Source organism: Pseudorca crassidens, chromosome 7, assembly GCF_039906515.1.
Source record: "Pseudorca crassidens isolate mPseCra1 chromosome 7, mPseCra1.hap1, whole genome shotgun sequence".
NCBI classification, from domain to species: domain Eukaryota; kingdom Metazoa; phylum Chordata; class Mammalia; order Artiodactyla; family Delphinidae; genus Pseudorca; species Pseudorca crassidens.
The window spans coordinates 103,243,481-103,255,481 of record NC_090302.1 but is presented as its reverse complement, the minus strand read 5'-3'; the positions used below and the strand labels follow the sequence as shown (position 1 = coordinate 103,255,481).

Genomic DNA, 12,001 nt, shown 5'->3' with positions numbered 1-12,001 from the left:
TTCGGTCTTGTCTCCATCAGGTATTACTAGTCTAGTGCCCCCTGATTTTCAAGTCCCCCATTACCCTCCATTTCTAAATTCTATTCTCTAATTCCATTCCCATTATTTGTTTCTTCAGCTAAATCAGACTTCACAGGTGAATTTCATTTCTATTCCATAAGGGAGATTAGCCTGAGTCAATTTTCTGTTTGAGATTTTGAAAGAGGTATGCCCCAGTCTTTCAATGTCATATTTTCTTAATTGCCCTTCAACTTTCTCTCATTTTTACCATACATGACCATAAAATGTATTACTATTTTCACATACACACTCCTGTATCCCATGTGTCGGGTCAAAGAGTGACTCGCACACATGTCCTTTTCCAGTTTGGGCCTGGAGCGTAGCTGTGACTTAGGAACAGTATCATGCTGGGTGCCCTGGGACCCTGATCTCCCTGATCCAGCAAGTCTGAGAGTCAATCAATTTAGATAAAGTAATAAGATACACAGGGTAAGTGAACAAAATAGAGTTTAATTTTTCAACTTTTAAAGGCACTGCAATAGAAGAAGAACATCTCTTACCTGAAGAGTTCTTTACAAAACTTTCAGGTGTAATTCCCAATTGCTCCACAGTTACTGTGGAAAAGTTCAAAGGTGACTGAAAAGCATCTGACATGCAACGATTAGGAGTCACTTCAGCTGCAGGCTTGTGAGGAGTTACAAGCTTCCCATTTCCCAAAATGAAAGAGGTATCTTCTGAAACAGACAACATGTAGGGTCTAAACATCATCATCAAGATAAACACCTAAACCTTAAATTTCACAAAGAAACAACAGGTCACTACATACCAGCGTTATTAATAGCAGACTCCTTGGTTTCAAGGGGCTTGCTGTCTTTTGAACTATCATCCATCTAAAAAAGAGAGAGAAGAAAGAAAAAAGAAAAATAACCCCACCTCCAAAATTAATGTGATTTGATCGAGATCCTCTTTCAAGACTGAATTCTAATACAACCTATACTGGCACGAAAACGGATGACAAGAGACTACTTTTGGAGCTCAAATTAAAGAGAAATGGAGGAAACTGCTGCTCGGGATGAAACAAAGCAGATCCCATACAATAAAGCCAAGGCTTTCCAACCTTAGCGAACATCAGAATCATCCAGGCACCCTGTTGGAGAAGCGGTTTTGCGGATTCCCAAAAATTCTAATTCAGGAGGTCTGGCTGGGCCCCAGAAATCTGCATTTTAAAAAGCAGGCGGGTGATCCAGTAGAACACACTTCTGAGAAACACGTCGAAGAAACAGCTCTGCGCCACTACTGTCTCGGAATTCCCAACCAGGCCGCTTGCCTTACCTCCCTCGGGTTTATTTTGAACACTCCGCCGATGAGTGTCGTGGCTGTCCTGCCTTCTAGACTTCGGCTCTCTGGTCCTGATGGGCTCGCTCGAGAAAGTAACTGTCGGCCGCCAAGCCAGCCGCGGGGGGCTACCTGGTCCCCGGCCGCCGACCCCCAGACCCCACAGCCGGCGTTACCTATACCCTCCCCTCCGCCCGGCCGCGGCCCGCCGCCCGATTCAAATCGCCGGCCCCGCCTCCTCGGCGTCCCGGCGTTACTCTGAGAATCTCTACGCCCACGCCACTCGCACGTGTGCGCGCGCGCACCGAACTCTCCCAGACCTCTACCTCGCCTTCCCAGGAACAGGAGTGGCTTCGTGGGCTCCGAGAAACACCACCGCTAGCCGCAGTTGACACACTGTCCAGAGAGCTCCACTACTGACCTGCGTCCCCGGGAACTATTTTCCGTGAGAGCCTCGCGGAGGAATTATCTAGTTAGCCGTTTGGTTCCGTCCCCGGCCTTTCGATTGGATGCTGCGAACTTCGAAAAGAATCATTGAACCAATCCTGACAGAACGACGGGCTGGCTCTTACCCAATCAGCCAGTCCCGACCGCAGCCGTTTCCTCGGTGGGTTGAGCGAGTGGGAGGGGTTAAAGTTGGGAGGCTCTGACTGGTTGTGGATCTCTTCCAGCGCTCTGCCTCTTCCCTCAAGCCCCGCCTCCGTATGCAGATGAGCTCTACCTGGTGTTGGCTATGCGCCTGCTCAGTAACGCTTTGAGCCGCCGTTCGGCTCCAGGTTCAGCTCTGATTGGCTGATAACCCTTCCCCGTCGGCTACACTGCAGCCTCTCTTCCCTCCTTCCACCTGGGCTGGGTTAGCTAGAGCCCACCCAGTGCAGGGCGATGATTGGCTGAATTTTGGCCGGCGCTGCCCGCTGATTGGCGGAGCTTAGAGTCAGTCTGGGAGAGGTGGGGGAAGGGCCCCAGGCTGACTGAGGAGCCCAGGGGCGGGGTGGGAAGGAGGACCCGCCAACCTTGGGGTGTGGGTAGGAGAGTGCGTGCCTGTGTGTGTGTGTCTGTAAGGGAAGGAAGGTGGCGAAGGGAGGAGAGTCCGAGTGGGTGGAGGGAGGGGAAGGGCGGGAAAAGAAAAAGGTGGGAGGAGAGCCAGGTGGGAGGGTGGCGACTCACTCAGGACCCAGTGGGGGCAGCGCGATGAGGCGGGTGACCCTGTTCCTTAACGGCAGCCCCAAGAATGGAAAGGTAAGGGGGTCGGGAGGAGGCGAGGCGGGCCCGGCTGCTGGGGGCGAGGGCAGCGGAGTGCGGAGCGGGCGCACAGGGCTGAGGGCTGAAGTTGGGGAGAGGGGCTGGGAGCGGGGAGGTGGGCGTGCGCCGGGGTGGGGGGCGTCCAGGAGGAGGCGAACGTCGGGTCCCCGCGGCCTCCTCCCCACCCCCGGAATCCCTAGCCCGAGCCTGCCCTTGGACTCCCCAGCTGCTCTGGGGACCAGCGCGCAGGTCAACTTGTGCTCAGTCGTTCCCAAGTCCAGGTGTGGGTCCTGGAGAACAGAGGTCTCGGAGGGCGTGAGGGGGCCACTGTCACCTGATGCTTCTATTCCTCTTCCCACTTCCCCCAAGACCCCGCTGCCCCCCACCCCTGGCTACAGAAGGCGCCGGTTCCCACCTTCGTGCTGAGTAATGGTCTGCTCCGGAAAGTGGCCGTAACGACTAAGGCGTGTAAGGTTGATCAGGTGAAAAGAATTTCAACTCTTTCTCTCCGTGGATGAGTAAAACACTCTCCCATCCTAGGGCCAATAGACGGATGGAAAATTGGTGACATTTTCTTGATGGTCCCCCTCCCTCCCCCACTTTAGGAGCCCCAAGCCCCGCCGCCGTCAAACTTTTGTACTCGCTTTAGTCTTTCGCCGTATTTTAGTTCCGTAGAGGACTAGGACAAGAGACCAAAATGGATTGATTGGACATTGCTCTTTGCTGTGTTAGGCCTTTGTTGAGTGTGTGGTGCTAAATATTTTTCCAACGCTGGAGTAAGCCAACATGAATCCTGTTCCTTCTCAGCCTCTTGCCCCACCCATGAAAGTTCGGCTTCTTTGGAAAATTTGACTGTTTAAGGCAGACGTTTATGGTGTGGCTAAATGACGTTTAGAAATAATTAAGCCTTGTGAGTCTGAGATGAAGATAGATTGGGCTCCCTGTTTCATTAGCCGGAATGGTTTGTTTCCTGCATCTTTCGGAAACATTGCACATTTTTAAATAGCGTAATTGTGCCACGGTTTAAAAAAATGGCTTTCCAGCTACTGTGCAGTTTTGAGTGAACGTGCTGTAAAAATTTGAACCGCACTGTAGTGTGTTGACTATAATGTTGCGTTCTTCTGGTTTTAGAGATTTAATACTCATAGAAAAACAGAACTGGCATAATAAATTCAAGTTCTTGAATTTTCATAAATGCTGCCTCAAAATAGGCTTCCCAAGATTCACATTATTTCTGACCCTTTTTAACTTTTTCTGTACCTGTTTTGTCTGTTGATTACTACTCATAATCTAAAACATATATTGTTACGGGAAGAAAGATTTAGTAGATCCAAACTTACAATTGCAGTACGTTCTCAAAAACAGATCTCTCATTGACCCTTTTATTTAACATCTCTGCTGTGTCATTCCTGGAAGACAACATGTTTAGACCCAGCCATAAATATTTAACTATTTCTTCTGAAACTACTGAATTTTGTTCTTGTCAAAAGTTGGCTGGCTTAGTCTTGCCATATTTTTAATAAGGTGGCTTTTTTCTGAAAGCTACTTACTTTTGACTAGGTTAGGTTTTTTGTTCGTTTTATTTTTTTGCGGTACGCGGGCCTCTCGCTGTTGTGGCCTTCCCCGTTGCGGAGCACAGGCTCCAGACGCGCAGGCTCAGTGGCCATGGCTCACGGGCCCAGCCGCTCCGCGGCATGTGGGATCTTCCCGGACCGGGGCACGAACCCGTGTCCCCTGCATCGGCAGGCGGACTCCCAACCACTGCACCACCAGGGAAGCCCTAGGTTAGGTTTTTGGATTTGATTTTATTTGCTTTAAAAATATTTTGCTAGAGAATTGGAAAAAACTCAAATAGTTAAATGTGTTTATGTTACAAAGATTATAAAATCCCAAACTAGAGAATACCAGTATGATTCAATATTAAAAATAAGTCATGCCATAATCCTTGCTACTTAACTGGAAAACATTCTGTGCCAAACTTGTCAGTGTTTCCTCTCCTCTCCCTTAAGCTGATTAAAAAATAATATTATAATTACTCTTATTTGACCAAAGAGAGCAGAATAATACGTAACATGTATTTTCTGTATAAATAGTGACTGTATTTTGTCAGAGTTGGCATGATCTTGACATGATTTTTCATGGAGCTGAAACAAAGCACTACAAGGAGATAGAGTTTGGTTTCCTATCCACCGGTTGGAATGTCTGTGTCACTTTCATCATCTCCTTGTTTACCTAGCCTCTGTTTTTGTTTCCTGGCCATAAGAGTAATACCTGTCTTTTTCAAATAAGTTTCCCTCCTTTAAAGCTTGTTCAGTGGTTGCCAGCCTGGGCCGTGAAGCTTGGGGTTAGGAAGACACAGAGTCACAGCAGGGGACTACATCATAGACTTTTGACTTTTCTGTGCACTGAGTAAACATAAGTGTGACTACTAAATGTTTTGAAGAGGGGGCTGTGCCTTCTCTAAAACAGTGCTTTCCAGAGTGAGAGGGTCCACCACAGGGGGCGTGCAAGTGGATCCAGTAGAGTTTAAGAATAAATATTACACCTTTTATTTATATCTTTTACTTAAAGATATAAAATTATATTAAGACTTGGTTTGTCCAATCTGGAAAGACACAGGTGCTTTTTTTTTTCTTTTTTCTTGCGGTACGCGGGCCTCTCACTGTTGTGGCCTCTCCCGTTGCGGAGCACAGGCTCCGGATGCGCAGGCTCAGCGGCCATGGCTCACGGGCCCAGACGCTCCGCGGCATGTGGGATCTTCCCGGACCGGGGCATGAACCCGTGTCCCCTGCATCGGCAGGCGGACTCCCAGCCACTGCGCCACCAGGGAAGCCCGACACAGGTGCTTTTAATGACTGAGAATGTCAGCTGGTCTCAGGTCTTCTGAAAGGAGGCCGGACGTTCACGTGGGAAAAGCTGACAGTCGCTTCTTCACCGGTTGGTTCCCTTTTGCATATTGTTATATGGTGAAGCTTACATGTGCCAGGTTAAGATGTGTATTATACCGTTTTCACTAAATTAACCCTCACCAAAATGCCAAGTGGCTTGACAAGATTCCTTCAAATAAGATGCAGATCAAAGACAATACTAACTAGGCAAACACAAGTAAGCCATGAGAAATGGCAGGGCTGCCACTTCTAATATAAACTCTCAGATTAAAAACAAAAAACAGGGACTTCCATGGTGGCGCAGAGGGGTTAAGAATCCGCCTGCCAATGCAGGGACACGGGTTCGAGCCCTGGTCGGGGAAGATCCCACATGCCACGGAGCAGCTAAGCCCGTGCGCCACAACTACTGAGCCCACGCGCCTAGAGCCCGTGCTCCACAACAAGAGAAGCCACCGCAATGAGAAGCCCGTGCTCGCTGCAACTAGAGGAAGCCTGCACACAGCAACCAAGACCCAACACAACTCAATAAATAAATAAATAAACATTTATAAATAAAAATGCCAATCTTTAAAAAAAAACACAAATAAAAAACAGTGGATTTATAGATCGGAGAAGAGGGCAAAAAGTGCCAAATTTTAAAGAAGACTATTTGAAGTCCAATTTAATAACTGCTATTAACAGTAAATTGCTCCCCAAGTGTATATCGTTCTTTGAGATATTAGCCAATAATAGGATGAGGTCATCTCAATTAGCAAGATATTTCAAAGTACTTTCCAGCACACAAAGACAGTTTCGGATTTTTTTTTTCTTTTAATGTATAAAGTCAACCTTGAATTTGGCAGGAGTTCACTAAGCTTAATGATAAATATTTACGGGATTTTTACTGGTTTACTCATCATCTTGAGTCAGTAAAAGTCCTCTTATCATTTGGGAAATTATATTCTTCCTGACAGTGGTATATTCTTTATAAATAAGTAAATAAGTATACAAATGTTTGAGGCCATGCCCAAAAACGTTTTACTTAAGGGGTACATAGTGAAAAACATTTGAAGGCCATATTTCTAAAAAAAACGGGATCTTCACATTTTCGTTTGTTTAAGTTGTTCCAGAAGAGTCGGGTTTGAACCTTTTCATCCTCTCTCCATATGCCTCAGAATTCCCGTTGTTCTCCTTTTAACATTCTGTGTAATAGTTGGCATCGAGGAATATGAAATGAGAACTTAGATCTCTGAATGTAGTGAGTGGCTTTTGAGCAACCCGATATAAATTCAAAGTTTCTGTACATCTTGGACATAAGTTGCTTTTTTTAAAATTGAGAATATTCAATAATGTGCTGTGCCAGTTTTAGACCTTTTGTATACCTTATTCATTCATTCAGTCAACACTTAAGACTGAGTTCCGTCTTTGAGGAGGAACCATGCCAGGCACTGCAGATATAGTGGGATATGAAATAGATCTTAATTCTGTACTGATGTTTACAGTCTTGGTCCCAGACCTGTTTTCTTCTGGCTTTGATATTAGGTCAGAAATGTGTTGTTGGTATTAACAGAGTTTCCAGAGTTGAATTCATTGTGTTGAGTTGAAGAAAGGTGAAAATCTATGTAAAGCTTTGTCTATTGAAATCTAAACATTAATAAGAAACTTGCTCTTCAAGTTTAAACGTTTTTAAAATGTATTTGATACATATAAAAGAATACAATAAAGAATATTAATATGCATAAAATTAAAAGGAAAATAATATAATGAATATCAGTAAACTTACCACACAGCTCAAGAAATAGCATATTATCAAAACTTAATGTGTTTGTCTACTTTCCTATATCCCATGAAGGCAGCCAATTTCATGAATTCTTTTTCAGTAAATAGTTTTGCCACGTATGTATGTATAAGTAAACTATATGTTTTGTCAGCTTTGGGATATATCATATCCTAAATTGGTATCACATTGTACATAGTCTTTTTGTTTTTGTTTTTGCGGCACGCGGGCCTCTCACTGTTGTGGCCTCTCCCGTTGCGGAGCACAGGCTCCAGATGTACAGGCTCAGCAGCCATGGCTCACGGGCCCAGCTGCTCCGCAGCATGTGGGATCTTCCCAGACCGGGGCACGAACCCGTGTCCCCTGCATCGGCAGGCAGACTCTCAACCACTGCGCCACCAGGGAAGCCCTACATAGTCTTTTTGGACATGAGTTTTTCATTCAGTATAATATTTCTAAGATTTCATCTATATTGTCCCACATACTGATAGTTTAGTCATTTTCACTGCTTTATAATAATTATACAAAGTATATACAAATACTATCACAGTTTATCCATTCTCCTGTCAGTGGACAGTTGGGTTGTTTATTTTCTTTATATTTTGCCATGAAATTGACAGTGCTGCCACGAGTATTACTGTATATCCTGGTGCACACACGTGGAAGCATCTTTCTAGGGCAGTGGTTTGCAAACTTTAGCATGTGTTGGAATCACCTGGAGGAATTGAGCAACTATTGCTGGGCCTCATTCCCCAGAGCTTTAGATTCACTAGGTCTGGGGTGAGGCTAGGAGTTTGAATTTCTAATCTACTTCCAGGTGATCCTAATGGTGCTGGTCTAGAGACCTCACTTTTGAGAACCACTGCTCTAGGATATATATGGAAGTTGTAATTATTGGGTATTAAGGTATGTGAATGTTTAATTTTTTAAAATAATGGCAAATTGTTTTTGAAAGTCATTGTGGTAATTTATATCTCACCAGCATTGCATAAACCCTCTCATTGATACATATCCTCTTCAACATTTGCTGTTGTCAGACTTTAAAATTTTTAAATATTTTAACATTTGTCTTCTTGATGTAGTCATCTTTTTTAGGAATAAAATGTTAATTTTTGAAATGTATAAACTAAAAGTGTAGGCAGAGTAAATAGATTCTACATTTAGTTATTGTGATTGGTGGGTCGGTTGGGTAAATTGGCCTGCATAAATTCAATGATTATTTATTGATTGTGTATTATGTAATAGTTATGGTGGGCATTTTAAAAAAACATGTTTTAAATACATGTGCAGGTTTTAGTTTTTAAATTTGAATAACATAGATTACAATTTGTTTTCAGTGTTTAAAGACAGATTAAAACTTCATTAAACTGATATGTCCTGGTAGGCACAGTGTACCATTTACTTTCCCAATTGGTGGATAGCTTTCACTTGTCGTGGGATCTGAAATTTAGAAAGAATTAAGTTAAATAGTAGTATAACATAGTGGCCATAAACTTTATTTATTTATTTTTTTGGCCATAAACTTTAATAGACATGCTTCTCAGTTTATTCCATAGAATGCTTCCATTCTAAGTATAGTGCTTAGGTTATTAAAATGGATAATCACAGTGGCATGGAAACTTCAAGTCCACGCTAGGAAGTAGAACACACGTGAAGCAAATAGCCATTGTAAGCGTGATCATTTTATAAATGCTTGGCCTCTCTGAGGACTAAAGTCAGCTTAGTAAATAACGGTTAGAGCTCACATCCATGATATACAAGATTTCCAATGTTGCTTTTTCCCAGCAGAGTTGATATATAATGAAGGGTACATGTGCCAGTCTGTTTGAGACTTTCTCACAAACTTAAAATCTTTTAAAGTATATCACATTTTAAAATCTGATATTCTGATTGAGATTTAAAATATTATGTCTGCAGTCTTATTTGTGAGTTATTTGTTAGTATGCTCAAGAGAGTCAGCTAAAGTGATCTTGTTGAAAACATGCTAAAAATGCCTTTCAAATGAAAAACAAGTATGTTGGCCCAACTTAAGGTAAATTTTCAGCTTTTCAATGCTATAAGATTCTTTGCAGTAATTTCAGTGCTGTTTTCTCTAATTGATGGCCCTTTGGTTATTTCATTTAAAGAAAATTGTCCATTACCAGATTACTTGTCAACTGCTAAAATAATTCTTATTTGTAAATCTAGTATCTAGAGCTATGGAAACCCTAAGTTAAAACTTTTTTCCTTTATTGCATAACTAATAGAAGTTCATTGTAACAAATCTGGAGGACAAAACAAAAACTCATAAGTGAACCTTAATTCTATCCAAAGATAGCCACTTTCCATACTCATATGAACTATATGAATATCACTTTAGAATAGCATTTCTACTGTGTACTTTGTTTTTTAACTTAATGTCAGTGGAAAAGACAAATATAACTGACTCACACACAGAAAAGGCATGTCCTCGTTCAACACTCTGAAAGCAATGAAAATTTCATCTGACATTCAAGAAACATTTATCAGAGACCTGCTATAAACCAGACACTGTGACACTTAAGAGGATCCTTTTTAAACTGGCTGCAGTTCTTTTCTGGATGTTAGAGATTTGGGTAGTACAGGGATGTACTTCATTGCTGCTCATCAGCATTACAAGGGATTATTGGTTACCTAAATTCACTGAATAACCACTTTTTACAAATTAAAAATTTATTATTAAACCTTTACAGTCTAGATAGGAAGTCAGGTTAGAAAATATTTGAGGTAATGATAAATTGTGTTCAATACTATGTGAGGGCTTATTTAAGTGATAATAAAATAAATATGAACTCAATTTGTATCTAGAATGTGCTCCTTAGTATTGCAGCCTACAAGGAAACACCTGTTGTACTTTGATTGCCCTGAAATTGCCAAACTGTGTGATGTGTGGCTTTGTTTTTGTTTTTAATCTTATAATCAAATTTGACTTCAATGGGGAGAAAAGAAAGATGGTAACTACTCAACCTTCCATACAAAACAACAGGGTTTGAGTTGGACTCTACCACTTGGTTACTGTGAATTGCTATGACATGGTCAAGCCTAACAGTTAAAATAGTTGTTTCCTTGTTCCTGACTTTCTTCTGCTCTTTGAAGCAGCAGTATCCAATAGAACGCTCTGTGAGGAAGGAAATAACTCCATATCTGCGCTGTGTAATATGGTAACCACTAGCCATTGTGGCTGTTGAGCAGTTCATACATGACTGTTGTAACTGATGAACTGACTTATTTTAATTAATAGCAATACATTAAAACTTAAATAGCCTCTTGTAGCTAGTGGCTTCCAAATTGGACAGTGTGGCTTTCGAACATGGCAGGTGGCCTGTATTTTCATTAGGAAACAACTGACCCACAGGAAAAATCAAGTCAATCGAATGGAAGTAGAGAACAATTTAATTTGATGTATTTTTTAATTTTTTGTGGTACGCGGGCCTCTCACTGTTGTGGCCTCTCCCGTTGCGGAGCACAGGCTCCAGACGCTCAGGCTCAGCGGCCATGGCTCACGGGCCCAGCCGCTCCACAGCATGTAGGATCTTCCCGGACCGGGGCACGAACCCGTGTCCCCTGCATCGGCAGGCGGACTCTCAACCACTGCGCCACCAGGGAAGCCCAAAGTGATGTATTTTTGAAAAATAAGTTAGGTAAAGTGGTATGCTCTAATATTTAAATTCAGGAGCATAATATAGAGAGATACATAGAATTTCCAACCATTTTATGATGCTTGAGGGAGAGAAGTGAAAGGAAATGGGGTGGAGAAAGTTAATGTTAGGGCAAGGAGCTGATAATGTCAGGCGAAAGAAAACCATGTGAAGCTATACAAGAAGCAAAGAGCCAAGCGACTGACCAAAGCAAATGCAAAACACCTTTTACAGTCTGGGAACCGTGAGGGGAGAGTAAGAAGATCCTCCTTTCTAACAACAGCATTCTTGTCATAGTTGCTATTATACTAAGAATTTTCTAAATCTTTCTCCTCTGGAACTCGTATCTGCAATAATGGTTAGAATTCCAGGCTCTGTTACAAAGGTGAAAAATGGTAGGAAATACGGGGGACACGTGTTCTTCAAGCTTCCGTCATTTATGTCAGTGTCTGCTGGGTGTAAGACACTCTGCCAGGTGCTTTGTGCTGTTATCTTTTTTATCATATGGTAAAATATACACAACATAAAAGTTACCCTTTTAGCCATTTTAAGTGTACATTTCGTTGGCATTAAGTACATTCATGTGTGTAACCTCACCACTTTTCATTTCCAAAACTTTTTCATCATCCCAAACAGGAACTCTGTACTCATTAGGCAGTAATTCTCCATTACCCCTTCTGCCCCATAACCTCCTTTCTTCTACTTTCTTTTTTTTTTTTTTACATCTTTATTGGAGTATAATTGCTTTACAATGGTGTGTTAGTTTCTGCTTTATAACAAAGTGAATAGTGAATCAGTTATACTTCTACTTTCTATCTCTATGAATTTGCCTGTTCTAAGTACCTCATACAAGTGGAATCCCATGATATTTGTCCTTTTTTATGTCTGGCTAATTTCACTTAGCATAATGTTTTCAAGATTCATGCATGTTGTAGCGTGTATCAGAATCGTATTCCTTTTTAGAGCTGAATGATATTCCATTGTATGGATATGCCACATTTTGTTTATCCATTCAGACGTTTATGAGCACTTGGGTTGTGCATTATCTTTAATAATCCACGTAGTTCCCTTTAAACTCTGCTTGCCTACCCCTCTTCCCCAAAATGCCCCAGCTTGCAACACTT

General features: G+C 42.4%; 2 protein-coding genes across 7 annotated transcripts in view; one reads left to right on the top strand and one right to left on the bottom strand.

Moving 5' to 3' along the window:
* The window catches only part of CDCA2 (cell division cycle associated 2), a 52,374-nt gene extending 49,269 nt beyond the window's left edge, over window positions 1-3,105 (bottom strand). Inside the window, exons 1-4 of one of the 5 annotated variants that reach the window (XM_067745184.1) lie at window positions 2,993-3,105; window positions 1,662-1,854; window positions 827-890; window positions 561-734 (exon numbers count right to left, since the gene is read on the bottom strand). In XM_067745184.1, coding sequence (XP_067601285.1) covers window positions 561-734; window positions 827-890 — 238 coding nt within the window. In that variant the 5' untranslated portion in view covers window positions 1,662-1,854; window positions 2,993-3,105. Of the gene's footprint in view, window positions 1-560; window positions 735-826; window positions 891-1,117; window positions 1,260-1,332; window positions 1,538-1,661; window positions 1,855-2,992 lie in introns of those variants that run through there. The other 4 variants (XM_067745185.1, XM_067745183.1, XM_067745187.1 and 1 more) reach the window with 4 other exon arrangements.
* KCTD9 (potassium channel tetramerization domain containing 9) overlaps window positions 2,287-12,001 on the top strand; it is a 61,390-nt gene continuing 51,675 nt past the window's right edge. The window contains exon 1 of one of the 2 annotated variants that reach the window (XM_067745192.1): window positions 2,287-2,574. In XM_067745192.1, coding sequence (XP_067601293.1) covers window positions 2,567-2,574 — 8 coding nt within the window. In that variant the 5' untranslated portion in view covers window positions 2,287-2,566. The remainder of the gene's footprint in view (window positions 2,575-12,001) is intronic. The other variant, XM_067745190.1, reaches the window with a different exon arrangement.